At 37.0% G+C, this 20982-nt stretch overlaps 1 protein-coding gene across 3 annotated transcripts; it reads right to left on the bottom strand.

The window, feature by feature from the left end:
• Nucleotides 1–374: 374 nt before the first annotated feature.
• On the bottom strand, nt 375–20308 carry LOC131167833 (AUGMIN subunit 6). Of its 3 annotated transcripts, XR_009140163.1 has the most exons (14): nt 19948–20302; nt 19809–19865; nt 19607–19701; nt 18083–18233; nt 16094–16219; nt 15824–15971; nt 14459–14519; nt 14099–14378; nt 13194–13313; nt 2266–2427; nt 1908–2160; nt 1301–1756; nt 563–656; nt 375–418 (listed from the first exon to the last, which is right to left on the bottom strand). XR_009140163.1 is itself a non-coding variant. In XM_058126815.1 (13 exons), exons 1-13 carry the CDS (start codon nt 20161–20163, stop codon nt 616–618), a joined length of 2166 nt encoding a protein of 721 aa, XP_057982798.1. In that variant the 5' UTR covers nt 20164–20308; the 3' UTR covers nt 375–615. The 3 variants fall into 3 exon arrangements, 2 of the variants coding, with proteins under 2 accessions (XP_057982798.1, XP_057982797.1); XM_058126815.1 differs by having other exon boundaries at nt 375–656; nt 19948–20308; XM_058126814.1 differs by having other exon boundaries at nt 375–1756; nt 19948–20308.
• Nucleotides 20309–20982: the final 674 nt, after the last annotated feature.

Raw genomic sequence — 20982 nt, 5'->3', positions numbered from 1 at the left:
CTCAAAAAATTGGAATAAGAATTTCCAATCCTGATCTATCTGCAACAAACAACAATCACAACCCATGAAATACATGGGTCATGTGCATATAAATTAGCTCAAAACCAATAAATCTCGGCTGTTGACCAAAACCAATGCAGTTTCACCGCCTGACGCATGGGCAAAACGCGAACCATTGCAAGGTTCAGCACATTTTTCGCTTTTAGCAATTGGAGCATAACACTTTTTCATTTTGGATATAGCATTTATCAACACACAGACCTGAAGGTCGGGTACCGGACCGTAATGTTTCCTGGTTGGATATAATTTTCATTGTTTAGGATCAGCTGCGGACTTGGCTATGCTATATGATCATTTCGGGCTTAAGGCAACAGTTGAGCAAATACAGTGATGTTGCCAATTAGTTCATAGTTTCCCTCTGAAAATAGTAATATTATGACCATAGGAGGGAAAAATAAGGAACAGGATGACACAACAATAGAAATCATACAAGCAATTTGTCATACAAAAAATAATGGTGGGGGTAATACCCCATCTGAAGAATGAAAACAAAAACCATTACAGGCATAGTACATCCTGGAGAACATAGCAGCGAGGCTGTGCAGAAGTTGATTATTAATGCTCCAACATTGCAGTTTCGGTTTCCGTGAGTGGAGCTGCAAGAGAGCAAGGTAAAGTATAGTGAACAAGCTCAGCAATGTAAGAGAATGAACAAACTCAGCAGTTAAAAAGCACTCATAGTTGGTAATCCCAGACTACTCAATAAGCACTCGTAGAAAAGTATTTTTCGATAGATGGTTCCAAACGATCCTCAAGTAAAGAGGGTAGGCTGCTTAAAATAAAGGGACTTGGCAATACTGCTTAGATCCGTGACTGTTTGTTTTTTACCCCCTTATTTTTCTTTTCCTCCTGCAGTGCTTAGATCTTCTTATGCACAACCTTCAGCTTAACAGCAACTATGGTATGTGGCCCAGGGCCCCAGCAGGATCTACAAGATGGATGATATTTTACCATCTTACCATACCATAATTTTCTACATTGCAGAAATTGTATTTCTTAAGGAATCTAGGGGCAAGCGCTACAGCAGTAAATGTGCTACAGATACAGGTAAAGGCAATCATTCTTTTCTAAAAATATGTCGAGGAAAACCCAAACATCTTATGCTTTTCAAAGAAGATCCCGAACATTTTATGTTTCTTACAGGAATTAAAGGAGTTTGAAGAGGAACTTATCAAAGGTACAAAGCAAAAAACCACCAAAGAATAAAAAATAGGAATAGCTTGTGACCAGAGCAACTTACCAAGTAAGTCCTCGTATGGATCTGCCAGAAGTGATGAATCTATTAGCAAAGGAGGTGAGAAGGCCTGACCTTCCTCCATGTCATAAAACAACCTCCGAGTATCAGAAGCATTGTAATTTGCACCAGCTTCGGAGAGAAACCCATTTACTCCGTCATACTCATGAAGTGAATTCAAATCATTCAACACATCTGGTAGTTCATCAATAACATCAGGAGCACGATTCTCAAGGAAGGAAGTGTCAGCTTGGGACATAAATGACAGTTTACTCTTTATTGCAACTGCTTTCTTCTCTGGGCTCAAATGAGAAAACCCAGAAGCTGAAAGGGGCACAAAGAAATGCTCAGAACTAACATCAGAGTGACTCTCTCGTGATGATTCCAAATTGCAGGATTGCATTGAAAGAGCGGCTTCTCTAACAGATCTCTTTAAGTTTTGAACATAAGAATTGTCAGTATCTGTGGAAACACAAACTAAGAATTAAAATCTCCACATAAAGCTGTTTAAAGAACAGGTTCGCCTCAACTGAAAAAGATGAAATGCCTTGGCAAATCTAAAATAAGTAGAGGCAAAGAATATAAAAGTGGTTACTAAGTAGAATCTGCATACCTTGTGTAGGATTATCCACATGATTGTTTGACAGACACTGATCCATAGACTTTCGTTCTGACAAAATTTCTACTTGGCTGGTTTGACAAGCTACAGTTTGCCGCTTTTGCATGTTTCCTCCTTTCCCAGAAGAATTTGGCGTCAAACTAAATAAATGCGGTAGTTTCAAAGTAGGAGGACTGGCTGCAGCCTTATCAAGCTGCACAGTTGAAAATTTTGATGTCACCTCAGCAGCTTCATCAGTGCTACTTTCCTGAATGGTATCAAAAGAAAAAACCAAATTACAAAAGCAGTAATTGAAGGCCAAACTACAAAATATCCACATTTTTGTCCCATATAAAATTCACAGAAGGATTACCAATGTCCTTCCACTGCTCTGAGCTTGGATAGGTGAGGTAGATCTCCCATGATGTTTGGTCATCAGAGGGAGACTAGAGGAAACACTATTCACTTCCTCTGTAAGCTCTGCTATCGACTTTTCTATTGATGGAGCAACCACCTTCAGTTGGTTTATAAGCACCTGCAATTCGGAAGATTTTTTTTTTACAAGATTCCTATAAATGGTTATGGGTAAAAAAGCAAATCTTTCAATCTGAAATCAATTTTGCAGGTGCCAGAAAAACAGTGTTTTGCAATCAAACCACAGCTTCAACACAATTTGGATGGAAAAATTAAATGGAAAAGAATCATGGAGAAATGAACTTCAAAGTACTCTGGAGCATCGGTCTCCTAAAAGTGAAAGCTTTTTAGGCAATGATGCAGAGCTAAAGAAATGAAACTTGTGTACAAATATTACAATGAATTTCAGAGTGATTTTTTTTTAGAACTGCCTAGAACAACTTGAAAACAAAAATGCAAATATATATATATATATCAGAATAAAATGCATGTACCCCACCCCCTACCAGGACAACCAGATCACCACACCCCTCTCTTCACCCAAAGAAAATAAAAGGACAAAAAGATAGTATTAACAATGAAAAACATTCATGTAAGAGCTGGGATACTGGGACACCTAAAACCATTCATGTAAGTGCTAAAGTATTGTGTAAGTAGCAAGATCAAATCACAGTGATATATCTCTACCTATATTGATAATATAAACCACATACATAACAATGACCAAAATACCCTAACTAAGCCAACTAATAGAGCAAAAAGACACAGCAACAATGCTAAATAACCAAGCAACACTCCCCCCTCAACCTGGACCATAGATATCATATGCTCCAAGCTTGTAACAAATGGACTTAACACAAGCACCCCTAGGGCTTTAGTGAGTGAATCAGCAAGTTAGAAATCAAACTTCACATGAGTGGTTGCCATGAGCTTCAGCACAAGTTTCTCCTAGACAACTGACAATCAACTTCAATGTATTTGGAGGCAATATGGATAGCAGCTTGACTCTCACACATCAACCCCATGGATGTATTGGTTTCCATCCCAACAGCCAAATCTCATGTAAAAGGTCTATAAAATGCTTCCTCTGCGACAATGGTTCTAATACAAAATCTGGGTATTTCTATACCAAGAAGTATCTCATAGGCAATGTCTTTGATCTAAAATGTAGTCTATAGAAAATGCTTCAGACACCTTGGTCATCACCACCAATAATCAAAATATCATCCACATACACAACAAACAGAATATAGAGTGATCTACTGCACATTGCCGAAGACCGAACTCAAGTATCATAGCTTTGAATCAACCAAATCATGCTTTGAGAGATTGCTTCAGAACATACAAGGATTTCTTGAGCCAACACGCTAATTCTAATTTTCTTGAGCAAAAAACCCATTAGGTTACTCCGTATAGACCTCATTTTGAAGATCATCATGTAGGAAGGCATTCTCCACATCTAACAAATGCAGAAGCCAATAATGGCTAAGGAGATGAATAAGCAAGCCGAGCCAAGTTTGGCAATAGTGGAGAATGTGTTAGAATAATCCAAACCATACATCAAAGTATATCCTTTAGCAACAAGTAGGGCCTCATAACAAGGCACATGGCCATCATGATTGATTTTCACACTATAAGCATGGTTATTAAAATCGCGATCTGGATTGTAGGATCGTATGAGACTAAGATCCAGATTCACCCTAGCGATCCAAGTTGCAACACAAATCAGAATCAAGTAGAATCGTGGTAGAATCATAAAAGAATCGGTAGAATTGTAGAATTGGAATCGTAGAATCGTACAGATCCTGCTCTGTTACCTGGGTTGGGACTTTTTTTCCCTTTTTCGTTTTTATTTGCCCAAAGGCCCCAAAAGGTTTATGTTTGGTCCCAAGTATTCTAAATCTGGGGGAAAATGGCTCCCAGCCTCCCCATCAGTGAACAGATTCAGCAGAATCTGCACCTCACTTCCCTGGAGTTCGACACCTCAATCCTCTACTCTTCAACTCTGCACCTGAATTTCTCTCCAGTTCAACAACCAGAGAGGCCCCCATCTGGTGACTGGTGTTTGAACAGCAGCAGCTAGCAGTCTTGCCATTTGATCAACAGTACTTTGGCATTCAACAACCAGAGTTCCCGGGGTTCAACAAAAACTCAGTCCTCTTCCTTCTTTGGTGTTTAACAAGAGCACATCAGTCCTCTTCAACACAGAGTTCTTGTTTGATCAGCAGCAGCAAAGAAAAGAGCCAACCCAACTGGCCCAGCAGAGCTGCAGAGGTATGCTTCGAAACAAATTTTTTGCTTCTTGAAAAGACTCAATAGCGAGCACTGTTTTTCTCCTTCTTCTTCTCCTTTTCTTGCTCTTCTTCTTTTTCTTTTCTTTTTTATTGTTTAAACTTTTTATTGTATTTTTAACTTCTTATACTTACTAAGTTACTGACCAAGTTTTTAGTCTTAAGACTTGTCATAAAGTTCCACATATATAATTTTTAATATTTGTTTTACATTGAAAGTAGAATCTTCCAATTCTTGATCCAATACTACGATTTGATCCTGCAGACCCCTCCAACGATCCCACCCAGAATCCCGATTCTAACAACCTTGACTATAAGCCCAAGAAAAATCATCCACAAACTTATCAGGAGGAAGAGTTACAAGTTCCCAAGTGTCTTTTCCATGCAATGCACACATCTCTTGATTCTCTCCAACCATTTCAGTCTTCCACCCACAATGGGATAAGGCATTAGAAACAGATTTAGGAAGAGAATCAAAAGATAAAGCACAAACAAAATAGTAATGAGGGTGATGAGAAATCATAGAAAACAAAATTAGATATTGAATGATGGATACAGCTGCATTTACCTTTTCGGACAGCAATAGGATGATCAACATCGAGGGGAATGAGAATTAGAACCTAAAGGAGGCTCTCCTCCAATAGATTCTCAAGGAAGCAGTCCTCCCTTGAGTCGCTGTCATGTATACTTTAACAATTAGGATGACTGAGAAAACAAGGACTCAAACTAGCTGAAGAAGCACAGGTAGATGACTGAGATAACATGCCAGAATCTAGAAGGTTAGGCATAAGAAGGCACACATTGAGGTCAGAAGGCACAAGGAAAAAGAATAGTACAGTTTAGACTCAAAGAGAGTAACATAAAAAACGACACAAGGTAGGACTATATCGCCGATATCACTTTTAAGAGTAAGTTAGAAAAATGAATTTATAATGTGAGGATCCAACTTATACACCAAAGAAGTTAACTGATGAACAAAGGAAACACCCGAATATAGACGAGGTAAAGAGAATAAAGAAGCATAGGGAAGAGAAGTAGATAACAGAGTAGGGTATTTTACCACCAAGAACAGATGATAAAATTTTGTTGATGAGTGCACAGGCAGTGAGCACAACATCACTCCTAAACACTTTATGGGCATTCATCTGATACAGTAGGGTAAGAGTGACTTCAAAGATATGTCTATTTTGCAACTATGCAACAACATTTTGTTGAGTGTGGACACAAAATGATTGATGAGTTCTACTAGACTTAGACATAAAGGTAGCAAATTGTCTATTGAATTACTCTTTAGCATTACATCTATTAAGTATCTAAACCAGCAAACCAATTCGAGTCTTTATTAGAGAACAAAACACACAAAAGACATGAAATAACTACGACCCTTTATTAGATAAAGCCAAGTCATCCTTGAATAGTCATCTACGAAAGTGAAACAATTTTGAAACCCCAACTCTGACACGTCCCAAACATCAAAAAGGCCTGAATATTGCCCATTTATTGACTCGAGAAGCAAATAGAACACTATGGTGCTTTCTGAGACAAGACTCACTCAAAACTAGAGAAAAACTCGAAGTAGGGACCAGTCGTTTTTAACTTGTTCAATGAAGGATGATGAAGGCAACAATGGGTTTGGAGTGGTGAAGCAGCAGCATTGCAGACCATAGAAGGACATAGCAACTCAAGGTAGTAAAGTCCACGAGGCACATGTCCTCTGCCAATTGTCTTCCTCATCTTTAAAATTTAAATCCTAAATGACAACAGGAGGATGAGAAAAGAATGTAACTAGACAATTCATGGAATTTTTAATCTTGCTTACACGAGATTAAAGGAAAACCTAGGAATATATAAAACAGAAGAAAATGAGGCACAAGTGAGATTTACTGTCTTAATTCCCTTAACGGTTGTAGGGGACCCATCAGTAAGGGTAACGGAAGGTAAACTTTCACAATACTAGAGGGTGGAAAAAAAAATTGGTTAAACCCGTCATATGGTCAGTAGCAGCTAAATCTATAACCTTATGACTAGTAAGAGAAATACTAGATGACAAGCAAGCTGTTGCATTACTAAGTAAAAGATGCAGTGGAAACATGAGCTTGATGGGATTCTTGACACTATAGGAACTTTGATACTCTTGTCTCTCAAATAAATATATTTCTTTGTTCCCCACTTGCTGAACCCAAAAAGCAGTGGAATCTATGGTGGCTACATTAGCAATGGGTGGTGGTATAATGTGAAAATCCCAACACTTCTCAATCATATGACCTCCTCATCCACAATAAGTGCACTTGCATGAGGGGCATCTACCATGTCCATTCATTCCACCACAACCATTCAAACCATCTCAGGAACTTCCACAACTACTTGGTTACAAACCAAAATCACCATGCGTAACAAAAGCAGCCATTGGTTGAAACACTGGAATCAAGGGTTGAGGAATGTGTGATAGACGAAGCAAGAAGATATCAGAATTAACGTCAGCGAAGGGTGGCAATTTTGCACTACCAAGAATCTGGGACCAAACTGCTTTGAACTCGGGTTTCACACAAGCTAGGACCCAAAGGACTATCATCTACTCATCTGCTCCCTCTGCTTTTGCAGCTCAACAACAACAACAATAACAAAACTAAGCCTTAAGTCCCACTAGGTGGGGTCGGCTATATGAATTATTTTCCGCCAATTTATGCGATCATGGACCATTTCCATTGACAAATTCAGAGATATTAAAACCTTACTCACTATCTCCTCCCAAATTATTTTAGGTCTACCCCTACAGGCCCTACCCCTTCTACTGCCCATCACAATAACTAACTCACTTTTCCTCACTGGCGCACTATGTAGCCTGCGTTGCAAGTGTCCATACCATCTGAGTCGTCGCTCCCTTTTCTTATCTTCTATAGGAGTTACACCTAACTTACCACGAATATGCTCATTCCTTAATTTATCCTTCAATGTTATATCACTCATCCATCTAAGCATTCTCATCTCAGCAACTTTTACTTTTTGGATATTCTGTTTCTTCGTCGCCCAACATTCTGATCCATATAGCATAGCTGGTCTTATAACTGTCCTATAAAACTTTCCTTTAATTTTAAGGGTATTCTAAGATCACAGAGCACACTTGAAGCACTTCTTCATTTTACCCAACTTGCTTTAATTCTATGCATTACATCATCTTCAATTTCTCCTTCAACTTGCATAACAGATCCAAGGTATCGAAATCTACAAGTGCTATTTATTTCTTCATCATCAAGTTTAACTTCGTCTCCAATATTCCTCCTACCATTACTAAAATTATATTTCATATATTTTGTCTTATTTCTACTTATCCTTAAGCCTCTAGATTCCAAAACTTCTCTCCATAATTCTAGTTCAGCCTCTACTCCATCCTTAGTTTCATCAATTAATACAATATCATCTGCAAACAACATACACCATGGAACCTCCTTTTGAATACTCTTAGTCAGTTGGTCCATCACTTAAGAAAAAAGATAAGGGCTCAAAGCAGATCCTTGATATACACCTATGGTGATTGAAAATTCTCTAGTTTCTCCACTTATAGTCCTTACACTAGTCATTACTCCATCATACATATCCTTAATGACATCAATATACCTACTACATACACCTTTTTTTTCTAAAACCCACCATAGAACTTCCCTAGGTATCCTATCTTATGCTTTTTCTAGGTCAATAAATATCATATGCAAGTCCCTATTCTTTTCCCTAAACTTTTCCAGTAATCTTCTTAAAAGATATATAGCTTCTATGGTAGATCTCCCAAGCATAAAACCAAATCAATTTTCCGAGACCTTTGTTTCTAACCTTAATCTTTGTTCAACTACCCTTTCCCATAGTTTCATCGTATGACTCATAAGTTTAATTCCACAATAGTTATTACAATTTTGAATATCTCCTTTATTTTTGTATATAGGTATTAAAGTGTTTTTCCTCAATTCATCTGGCATTTTATTAGTTTTTATAATTGTATTAAATAAATTAGTTAACCATATCATTCTGTTATCACCTAAGCATTTCCAAACTTCAATGGCAACAAAGAAGGAAACACAATTTGGGATTCATGGACTCCATGCCAACACACAACAGCACCTTCAATAAAAATCAAAAAACACAAAGAACAAGATAGACAACCAGGACAAATCAAAAACTCAGCAGCACAGCTCTGTTTCAGTCCCCAATGGACTCATTTAGCACTCACAAACAGCTTCCAGCGGAACCACACAACCATTACCAAGAGTTCTGCGCATGAACAACTAAAAAGGTGGGATATTTAAACAAAATCCATCACCAATGGATTCAAATAATATAAGAGCAGTTCAGGCCAAATGAATGGGTGAATGGAGCCTCATGCACCGGCAGTGAAATGTACTGCCAGGCCTCGACTAGCTTGTGAGGGCATGTGCAGGAGTCTCCACAGATTGGCAGTGTCTGTGGGTGGCTATGAGGTTGATTTCGCAAAATCAACAGGGATTCTCAGGGTTATAAACCGGAACTTCCAGGATCTTTCCAGCCAATGCCGTGTTTTCCAGAGACTGCTAGAGTTGTTTCAGGTCTTCGGTGGTGTTAACGGCCCCCCTATAGTGGCAGACAAGCATAGGGCTATGACGTTTAGGGTTTAGTTTGGTGGCTGCAGCACTTGGGTTTTGAGTCCAATCATGCTCTGACAATTTGATACCATGCTAAAGTATTGTGCAAATTGGAGGACCTAATCATAATGATAACTCTCTCCCTTTATTTATAATAAACACCAAACATAACAATGACCAACATAGCCTTACTCACGCTTACCAACAATGCTAAATAACGCAATAACTTTTATGATGATGCAAATATCTAACTTTTTTTTTTCCTGCTAAGTGATGCAATTATCTAACTTACTAAGAAGATATAGTGTCTCAGGAAGCCAAAAAGGGCTAGCATAGTTTGGTCAACTTAGATACCAAAAGGAAAAAGAAACAAAAGGAAAGTTCACGCTTCTCTATTTAGTTTATATATATATATATATTCAAAGACTGTATTTTATGACAAAAACATCGTAGTATCTTTTTTATTGCCTTGAGTAACTTTTATTCTAGCATTCTCTTTCTTCAAGATGCCTCAACCTAAAGCAAGTGACTAATAGTCCAGCGAACTTGTCTTTACTAGACACAACCAATTAATCTTAGCTGCTTCAACTTATCCTACCACTACATCTAACTTCTCGTAAATGCACTGACTGTTGCTTCTATCCTTTTATTATCATCCTACTAATCCATCTCAACCTCCTCATTTTTTTGCTACATTTTATGGACAACACATTTCTTGATTGCCAAGTATTCCACGCCATAAAGGCTTGCTGCACTGCAGCAATATTAAGTCGCACTGTAAATTGATAAAAACACAGTATTCTGGAATGGCCACTCCAAGCTTAAGTCAGCTTCCAACATCAGGCCACTTCAGAGAATATTCTTGCCCAATTAGTTAAAGGGGTAATTTCTGAAGTAGCAGAAAAATCCTTTTTGCAAAAATCTCTCAATGGGATCCACATACACTAGAAACTCGCCCTCAAAGAAACAAAGAAAAAGAAATAAAAGAAAAATAAAAAAAGGAAAGGCCCCATATACAACCTCTCTCCACTTCTCTCCAGCCTATCATGAAAACAATACACACAAGAAAAAAGGAAATACTCTAATGATCCAAACAGATCATAACAAGCAGCTTATGAATTTTCTCCAAAATGAAGTATGCATGCTGCTTGCAGTTTATTGCTGAAAAAATTGACAGCAGCTGTGAATTTACGTGGCTTTGCAAATCAATTAAAGGCAGCAACTACTCCAATACTGATGGGTTATACAACAACAAAACCAAGCCTCAAGTCCCACTAGCTGGAATCAGTTACATGAATCCTTTTCTGCAAGTTTACACGATCTTGGATAATCTCCTCCGACAATTTGAGGCCGTTAATTATTCATTATCTCAAATCACATCATTTTAGGTCTACCCCATCCCCTTCTAGCACCACCACCAGTAACTAGGCTCACTCCTTCTGTGCACTATTTCACCTATGTTGCAGACGCCCAAACGATCTGCCGCTTTCTTATCTTATCTTCTACAAATGTAATGCTTATATTACTGCAAATATGTTCATTTCTTAATTCATTTTTTAAAATTATACCACTCATCCACCTTAGCATCTCATTTTTCACTAACTTTTACTTTTTAGACACATTGTTTATTACTAAGCCCAAAATTTTGATCTGTAAATCATAGCTGGGTTATAGCCGTCGTATAAAAATTTCATTTTTATTTTAAGAGTATTCTACAGTCGCACAACAAGCTCAAAGAACTTCTCCATTTTACCTTACCTACTTTAACTCTATGTATTACATCTTCTTTGACTTCTCCTTCAGCTTGCATAATATCAAAATCTACTAGCGACATTGATTTCTTGACCATCAAATTTTATCCTTTCTCCAATATTTCCCCCTACCATGACTAAAATCACATTTCATAAATTCTATATTATTTCTACTTACCGTAAAATCTTTACATTCTAAAACTTCTCTCCATAATTCTAACTTAGATTCTACTCTACCCCTAGTTTCATCAATCAAGACAATATCATCTGCAAACAACATTCACCATGAAACTACATTGTGGATACTCCTAGTAAGTTCATCATCACTAATGTAGAAAGATAGAGATGATCCTTATGTACACCTATTGTGATTGGAATTCCCTAGACTCTCCACCTAAAGTCCTAACACTAGTCATTACTCTCGTACATATCTTTAGTGGCATTGATATACCTACTATACAAACCCCCTTTTTTCCAGAACCCAACAAAGAACTTCCCTAAGTACCCCATGATAGGCTTTCTTCTAGAAAACCGTCATACCAACACAAGACATGGATGTGAGACAACGATGACCAAAAAAACGGGGATACAACACGGCAGGTATACACTAATTAATTAATACAAAAATATAATTTTAGGCATGCTTTTCCTTTTAGATGAAAAATATTGTGGTAATTTTGATTTGCAATGAAATAGGAGTACCATTCATACAAAATTGTCAATCATACAATTTACAAACTACAATTATACAGTCATCGACTACATTCATATTCTAGAATATTGGTCCAACAACAAGAAAACAACTCAAGGACATGGTTGATGGTGGGCAACAGCCATGGCTCATCAAGAAATTTTAGAGAGAGAGAAAGAGAGAGATTAATAGTGAAAATTTGGGGATAATTTTAGAGAGAGGGGGGATTCTGTAAGTTGGAAGGTCCAATGGTGCAATACAAGGCGGGTGCAACGGCACTAGGGCTCCAATATAATGTCAAAGAATCTCTCGACTCTCAATGTCTCGACTTCTCCTAAAAAAGGAATAAGGTTTTGTTACCAGAATTAAAGGAGGCAACAAGACGCCACGTTCCAACGCAAGAAGTGTCCTTTAGGTATCCTCATAATGTCAAGAAGTGTCTCAGTCATGTCCATAAATGAAAATAAATTAATAAATTTCCTATGTATTTCGAGGAGTGTTGGGCAAATATTTGTGTCCAACAACACATGTCAAACACCAACACTTTAGGCTTCCAAAAGTGTCAATGTTTCCTAGGTTTACCAAGTAATAAAAACCAAGCACACTTCCCTCTTCCTTTCCCTAAACTTTTCCATTAATCTTCACAAAAGATATATAGCTTCTATAGTCAATCTCCAAGCTTAAAACCAAACTGATTTTATGAAATTACTAGCCTTCACTTTTTTCAATTATCCTTTCCCATAGTTTCATGAAATGACTCGTAAGTTTAATTCCACGATAATTATTACAATTTTCAATATCTCCTTTATTTTTGTATATAAGTATTAAAGTTCTTTTCCTCGATTTCTAATTCCTATAGCATTTCTTAGTTCTTATAATTATGCTAATTAAGTTAGCTAACCAAATATTTCCATTATCACCAAGGCATTTCAAAACTTCAATTGGGATGTCATCTGATCCTACAGCTTTTCCATTATTTCCAGTCCTATATGTCCAATATAGAAGGATTGTAAATAGAAAATATATATGTTAAATTAATTGAAATATTATCGAGACATTCATCTTCTTCAACCATGGCAATTGGTGCCACTTTGCATTCCAAAATCTCTCTCCACGATTATAAGAAGCTTGCAAAGATCCAAACCAATCAGATGTGCATAAGCCAATCAATGTCATGTTTTTCATGACTAACTTGCACACTTCCAAAACTTCAACTATGTTAAAAGACACAACTAAAATATTGTTGAATAGAAACCAACTAGAGTTAGTTTCTTATTAAACAAGATAGCATGAGGCTAGATGATTAAATTTATATATCACCCAAAAGTCCATAGAAGATCAAATAATTAAAAATTACTATCATTGAGAATACATGCCCACTAATTAAATAAAAGTAGAGAATTTGTGAGTAAATGCCCTAGTTGTGAAGAAAGATTTTATTCCAATGTCAAAAGGGGAACAGAAAAAGGGGGGGAAAATTAGAGTTCAATAAATAGTATCTCTGAAGCGAAAGCTGCATCCATAACATACCAAGATCATTAAATTACCTCTATACTGGTCAGGTGTTGTCGATGCTCAGCAAGAGTAGCAGCTAAAGATTCAGCATGGCCATTTCCATCATGTGAACTACGTAGAAGCTCTGGACCCTCACCATCATTAGCTTTTGCCTACAATATTGCAATATTAGGATATTACGGCTTTGGAGATATAATTGAACTTATTATTGCAAGAAATGAATGTTATCCCATATCAACAATATATTGCATCTTCTGCACAGTTGTTATCTGCTTTCTAAGCAAGAGAATCTCCTTTCCCATCAACCCATAAGACGAAATCCCATTTACTGCAGCTGAGAAAATCTCAATCTTAAAATGAGGGACACTTATCACATTCTAGATTTAAAACCAAGTTCACATGTGACTTGACACATCTTTCAATGAACTGTACATTATGAAGCCACTATCTTCCACCCAATCATGTCTTCCATACCACCAAAATCTCATGCTTCAAATTGAACCGGTTAACTCAGTCTCATTATTAGAAAATAGCTAGAGACTGATATAAGTGGTAAAGCATGTACATTCAATTATAACATTTCAGTTTGAAGATAAGTGACAAAAATAGAGCTGGCAATTTATATAATTCAAGGAAGGCATGACAGTTTTTCAATCTGCATTTTTTGCTCTCATGTTCCAAAAAAAATGTCCTATTATTTCACTTAAAAATAAAATTTTCACTTAACAAGAAAGTTTAGTAGATATAAATCCCACCTTAACTGCCATTACTACCAATAATTATACTTTAATTCTTGCACACACACTGTACATGCTTATTACCATTCATGACTACCAAAAGCCAAGAAGCATATTCATTGTGCATGCCCCTGGCTAGAAAGAGAGTGTGTGTAGTAAATGAAAACAGACAAATAGCATACCCAAAAAAAATAGCATACCAGATGAAGCGACTGTTTATGAATACGTTGTAATGCATGTGTCCAGCGCCTAAGAATTTCTGCAATATCAACAGTGGGGTGGGCTCTTCCACTTCTATCATCCACTCGAGAAAGCATCTCATCATTTACCTGTAGATGAGATGATTCTGAATTGCTTTTCTGCTTTTCTCTATTTAAATTAACAGTCTGTTCTCTGTCATCTAAATGTGCAGAAGCCAGATCACCAGGCTGAGAACTTTGATCCATTGCTGCAAGCAAAGAAGATCCGGAAATGCGGTACCTGAATATGAACATAACCATGTGCATGTAATGAGTAAATGCCATCCACATAACCCAGACTACAATGAGATGTAAGCCTACCTATGCTCACGATGAGCTATCAAGTCCTCAATTGGGCCTGAAGCAAGAACTTCATGTTGACCTGTAGGAACATGTACAATTAAACAAAACATCTGAGAAACAACAATTGTTTAATACCACATATGAAGGAGGCAAGAAGCATTCTCATTATGATAGTTTGTCAGAGAAGTTGACTAAAATCTTGATTCCTTTTTTTGATATACAATTGTTTACTGCTCAATTAGCAACTGAAAACTAGTAAAAATGAAAACTGACGGAACAGGAACAAGGAACCATCTCAGTTTTTGAAGCTCTCAACCCAATGCAAGCAATTGAAACATAAAATTAAGCTGCCCCTTCAAATATCGATATTTGAAATAATCATGGAATATCTTTCAAAAACCATAAGCATAGCTATGAAGAGACAAGATGAAATCAACACCTCAACTCTGCACCATTTATTGGAATCAAAAAAAAATATGGTCATGTTTCCTCCATTCCAATCAATTATTAGGACAAGAAAGCCCATATCAGAAGTCAAAAGCATCAGGCATGCCACACTATGGTTTAGTTTGGCCCCCAATAGCTATTGAAAAGGAACTGTGAAAAAGGAGCTAATTGAGATTGTTGTAAAAATTGTTTGGGCCCCTGCGCGAAAGGTGTTAGAAAGAAAAAGTTAATTCTTAGTGTTTGATAAAAAAGTCGTAAGTTGAACTTAAAATGACTAAAATGAATAGGTATTTTTAGGAAATGTAATAAAGACATTAATAATTTTGTACCACTCGAAAAAATTAAAGAATTAATGGAATATAATAAGTTTCTGTGAAAAATGCCAGCGTTTAGCTTCTAAAAGCTTCAAATCATAGCTTTTAGAAGTTTCTTGAAAAAACTAGTTACCAAATACATTATACTCAGCTTTTACTTTTAAAATTGAAAAGTTGACTCCCCCCCCCCTCCCCAGGTGCAGCAGAGGGGGGGGTAAAGGGCGAACTCATTCCAAAAGATCTAAATGATCAATCTTAGAAATAAATCAATTGCGGAGAATGAAACCATATCACGAGACCCAATTCTGACCTAGGATCAACAGCATGAGCCCCACAAAAGTAGAAGATTTACCATCACTACAGTCTGCGCTTTCAAAAAGTCAAAATAATAATAATAAAGAAGGCTTTTTTGTGTTTGAATTGAACTGCAAATGCACAGAACTCAGAAGAGAATGACTTGATATTTCAGTCTCAGAAATAAAAAACATCATAAACAGCATACAGTTTTGAAAATTAGGGCTTTGATTTTTCTTAAGTCATTCGGAATCCCTGATGTGCCAGTTCCAGCAATCAAGTAATAGAATAACTTAAAGATTTGAAAGAATTATAACTCTGTACTTACTCTTACGAGCCAATAAGGACTCCCACAAGCGAGTAGCCTTCGCAACATTCTGATTAGAACTGGAAATACGGTCATCCAACATTTCACCTTCCAATTTTGCATTGTTCCTCAAGTCATGCAATTTTTCTAGCTCTTGTTGAAGGTAGGCCTGAGTTCCAAGAGTTCCAGAGGAGAACATAAGAATAATAAACATAAAAACCCTACACAGCAAAAGTGAAATCTATACAAACAAGTCCCTCAATGTGTCAGTGAATGGGTTACCACTCCTACCTCTTCAGCACAAAGACCACGAAACTCTGCAGTCATTTCATGAGCCAAATTTGACCACATAGCCTGCCTACGGACTGCTGTCTCCGCATTTTTTAGAAACCTCCTACGTTCAAGAGCAATTCTAGCCTGTTTAGCAAAATAGGCTCAAGTTAGAGCTACTAAAAACCCAACTTTGTTTGAAAAAGTAAATTTTTGAACAAAAATAAAATGAGACTACCACATTCGCTTGAATTATTCAATTATGTAGCTGACCCAAAGAATTAATTTTGATGATAACAAAACCATGTGTTACGTGCTATGTTGAATTATTTCATGTAGATGTTTTGATGATTCCAAAATTATAATTGTGATGATTTATATGTGTACCTGCCCCTAACACATAAGATTGATGTGACTTGAAATTAGTTTGAGACTGGAGCTCTGACTAGTTTTCTGGCATAGCATATACATGAGCGACCATGAGCATGATCTGGCATGTGATACAGAAAAATAAAAACTGCTATGCAATAAAATATTTCTTTATTAACTTGGATAGTCATTTTGTGCTAAACTTGTTATGACTGTCACATATATCATTGCATACAGGGATTTTCATTTGTCCACAATTTTTAAATGATAAAAATGTTGTTTTTATTATATATTGCCTATGGCCAGACTTGGAGCATCAAATATGCTGCTCAACATATGGGATTTAAATCTCAATATTTGTGCCTTACCTTGCGTATTTGCAAGAGGCTATTTCCATGCCTCGAACCCGTGACCTCCAGGTCACATAGCGACAACTTTACCATTGCGCCTAAGCTCCCCTTCCAGTCTCAAAATTTGTTTGTTATCAAAATATATATGTACTACAAATTCGTATATGAACCTTATCTTTTGGGCAACATCTGATCATACTTTCCTGTAACAAAAGGAACACATACTTTATGGGCGTTTCTTGTAGATTCAAGGAAACTATATCTTCTGAGATTTGGAAACTATAAAACGAATGCAATGTTAAGTGGCATGCTAAAACCTAGCCCTTTGTCTATTTATTCTTCTCTATCGTAGCATAAACAGTACGTTCCAAACACAAACATGAGAATTTACAAGACAGACCCAAAATACAGAGCATGTTGTGCATGCCTTCAACGATGAAGCTTCAAGCCCGCCTTCATGTGATTAGTAGCATTAATGTTCTAATATTCTTTTTCCTGAAGTTCATACATACCGTATCTATTGTGGGATTTATTGTCTTCTCTTATTCACTACTTGTGTTGTCATTTTGGATTGAGCATCCATTGGACCATATATCCATGGGAGTTCGGAGTTAGGAGTTTGGACAAGCTGTCATTTGGTAGTATAACCATTTCTATTGGATCGAGGATCTGTGTCAAGTTGGCATGTAGTAATTGATGTTAAGGCCTGTTATGTAATGTTGGACCACAACCTAATAGCTTAAGCTTTTAGGTAAAGTGGTATTCTACCATGGTATCACAACAAGGTTGCCAGGAGGTCTTGGCTTCTAGTCTTGTCACCCACGTTTGTTGTTTGTTTGTTCAAAATCATTTATTCCCCTTAATGGGTGTTATTCATCATTTATGTATCTCTCCGCATGCAATCAAGCTGCAGGTGCAGGGAGTGTTATGGCCTAATATATAGTGTTGGTCCACAACTTAATAGTTTAAGCTTTTAGATAAAGTGGTAATTTAACAGTCGATTTACTAGTTGAATACTCAGGTAAGTTTCTTATTAAATGGACGTAGGTCACATGAGACAAAACCACAAGAAACCTAGTGTGTTTGATTGTGATTGTTATTCAGTTACGCACTTTGAGAAATTGCATCCGCACTTAGTTCTTAAAGTTAGAACTGTCTGTGTTTTTAATCACGCCCAATGCCAACACATGTGTATCATCGTACGCTTATGTTGAAGTCAAAAACATGAAGCAAAACATTTTAAGTTACTTTCCAAATAGTAAAAGCAATGTAAAAAGTACATGAGTACTACCTTTGTTACAGGAAGTAGAGTAGCTGCATGCGAAAAAGCTACATCTGTCAATGAAGCAGGCAGTGGGTTAGAAGCTACATCAGCTGGAAACATTCGTCTATGAACCTCTCGCAAAGCATGCAACGAAAGTTGCCATAAAAGTTCAACAAATCTGCAGTCAACATAAAAGGCTTGTCATCCCACCCAAATATATCTATGTTTACAGTCAATAAAGTACTTACTTGCAGTTACAGTCCCAATAGATTTTAATTATGACATATACATGCAAATATACCCATAAGTTTTGGAAATATAGAAAACTGTGAAAATGCAATGACACATGAAATTCAAAATGTAAACCTTGAGTGCTGATTCTAGTTACAGTAAAGAAAAATATTTGAAAGCAGAAAACTTCTAAAGCCAGTTTTTCCTCAACCATGCCAATAACAATGCGATACCCGATTTTTAAAAGCATCAAGGCCTTTATTAACTGCCTTGCACTTGGACAAGTCTTGAATAGGTTTTTTCAAGACCATGATATAAATTATGCTACAGTGTTGTACAATTTTATGACAGATAGCTAGGCATTTTGACCCCATATAATCAGTTCCATATCTTGTGCATACATCAATCAAGGCAGATGATGCATAACTACAGTAGAACCACGGTGTCTGATAATAAAACAGCTCTGCATGCTCAATATTTTTGCCTACATGTTTCCAAAACAGCAAGGGAAGATGCCATATTACCAAGTCAAGACCCTTGTACATATCTCCTAACCCAAGGATGCAAAGGATAACTGAGATCTAGAAGAGGATGCCACAAACTTAAATTTCAACGAAACATGCAAAGCATGCAAAAAAAACTAATTGAGTAGATGGCATGTCTTTTACTTACTGGGAGTAATTATGGCATCGGTCACTAGAACCACTAATTTAGGAACAAAAATGCATGCTGCAAAATACCATTATCATGAAATATGAAATGAAGCATTCAATTTCCACTGGAAAATTGAACACAAAGCAAGTTCATTTTGGCTTTCAAAGAAACGAAATGTTTAAAGAAGAGCTATTGGCTATGGAGCTATAAAAACAAGCTCATTAATAAACTTCAATGTGCATTTATCTTCTATGCACCTCAGCTCCCAAAGTAATCAATTTACCCTTTCAAACTAGCCTCAATGCTGATGCACACATGGCAGATACAAACCGTTTTCCAATGGATAAAAAAATCTTAAATTAGAGAAAATAATAGAGCACTGCTGCATCATTCGGTTCTTAGAAATGCCACAAAAGAAAACGATTACAACCTGAATTTTACAATTTTCGTTATTTAGGACCCAAGAAAGCCAATTTCCACTGAACAGACCATGATTTAAGTCTCAGCTTAATAGAGTTGAGTTTGATAATTTTTAACACAGAAAACAGTCTCCCAATTTTCCATTTTCATTCTCTTCTCCAATTTCTTATCAACCAATCACAGAGTAGATTAAATATAATCAATTCAAATTTGATATGCAAATCTACCAAATCCACCAAATCCAACCTTGGTCCGCAACAAGTAGCAAGGGACGAAACCCTCGAATTGCTCCTCGGCAGCGCTCCTTGCGATTCTAGCTCACTGATTATACCTTGCACGGCCTGAAAAGTAAAATCAAAAACCACAATTAAAAATATCAGCATAATGTAAAAGCAAAAAAGCACGAATCTGTGAAAACGATCAAACGATAAAATTCAAACACAATTACCTTTCGGAAATCGCGAGATTGCGTGGAATCAAAAATTGGCCAAACCTTGTCGAAATCCTGCAAGATCTCGGCGCTCGTTAACCGAAACAGTAATAGATCAAAAAGAATAAAACAGAAACCGTTGCGAAATCTGGAGTACCTTAGCGGATTGAACAGGACCTCGGAGAGAAGACAGGATGAAGTAGAGAAGCTGCTCGCCCAACTTAGGGTTGGAGTGGCGGAAGAGGCCTACGCGAGGAGCGCCGTTGTTACCTCCGACGCCGATGATGGACGGATCGAGCCCTAACAACAAACAGTTAGTGTACATTGCACTCTCGAGCTCAATTTCCCTCTCCTTCTCTCTGTCCATCGTCATCACCAGTCTCTCTCTCTCCTCTCTTTCTCTAGATTGCTCTGTCTCTCTCTTGATTCCACTGTTTCTCTCCCTAGGAATCTTCGCTTCTGCTCTCGCACTGTTTTGCTCACCATTTCATTTTCGCTTCTCTCTCTCTCTCTCTCTCGTTGGTTTATTCTAATTTAGTTAAAATGTTTTTTAAAATATTGGTCCTCGGATAAGATAATAATTCTGAAAACGGCCCTGGATGGCGAGGCAAATTGGGCAATGCACGAGGAAATGGGGCGAATGTGGAGTTGTTATAACATCTGGGGTCTTTCTGAAATTTTGAATTAGCTTCTACAGTGAGACCTGGAGGCGTAAAGGAGTCACGTTACGGCCGATCGAAGAATTTGAATTGCGGAGAGGGAGGGATGCGGCTAACGTGCGCCGCTGACCCTCTGCGCGAACTTTTGTCGTCGCCAGGGGCCTTGTTTGGTAACAGAAATTCCTACCATTCTCAATTGGCACTTTGCGCAAGTTATTTTTAAATTTTAAGAATGACTTATAGTGTGATACATAAATTTTTGCATTTTAATTTGCCACAATACCTTTTCTTTGTATACAAGCTATCAATGATATTACAAAAACTTATTCATTAGAAATGAATTGATTTTTATAATATTTCCTATTTACCATATAATTTTTTTTTTTATCCTATTTTAATTTCGTTTCACTCAGTATATTAGATGTTGAGTTAGGTCTAACAATCTAACACTTTAATAATAAAAATTTGAGTTTAACTATGTAATTCACTTAAATGATTTTTGACATGCATGTATTAGGCATTAAATTTATATT

The sequence above is a fragment of the Malania oleifera genome, chromosome 11 (assembly GCF_029873635.1).
Source record: "Malania oleifera isolate guangnan ecotype guangnan chromosome 11, ASM2987363v1, whole genome shotgun sequence".
NCBI lineage: Eukaryota > Viridiplantae > Streptophyta > Magnoliopsida > Santalales > Ximeniaceae > Malania > Malania oleifera.
Note: the sequence above shows the minus strand (reverse complement) of the source record. Positions and strands in the feature narration are given on the sequence as shown.

What these genes read in the sequence shown, in the direction of transcription:
- LOC131167833 (XM_058126814.1), bottom strand. Translation starts at nt 20,163, where the DNA reads ATGACGATGGACAGAGAGAAGGAGAGGGAAATTGAGCTCGAGAGTGCA. An exon ending in CTCTACTTCCTGTAACAAAG is followed by an intron (nt 16,220 to 18,082) that starts GTAGTACTCATG and finishes TTTGCTAAACAG; the next exon opens with GCTAGAATTGCTCTTGAACG. An exon ending in AGAGCAGTGGAAGGACATTG is followed by an intron (nt 2,161 to 2,265) that starts GTAATCCTTCTG and finishes GATACCATTCAG; the next exon opens with GAAAGTAGCACTGATGAAGC.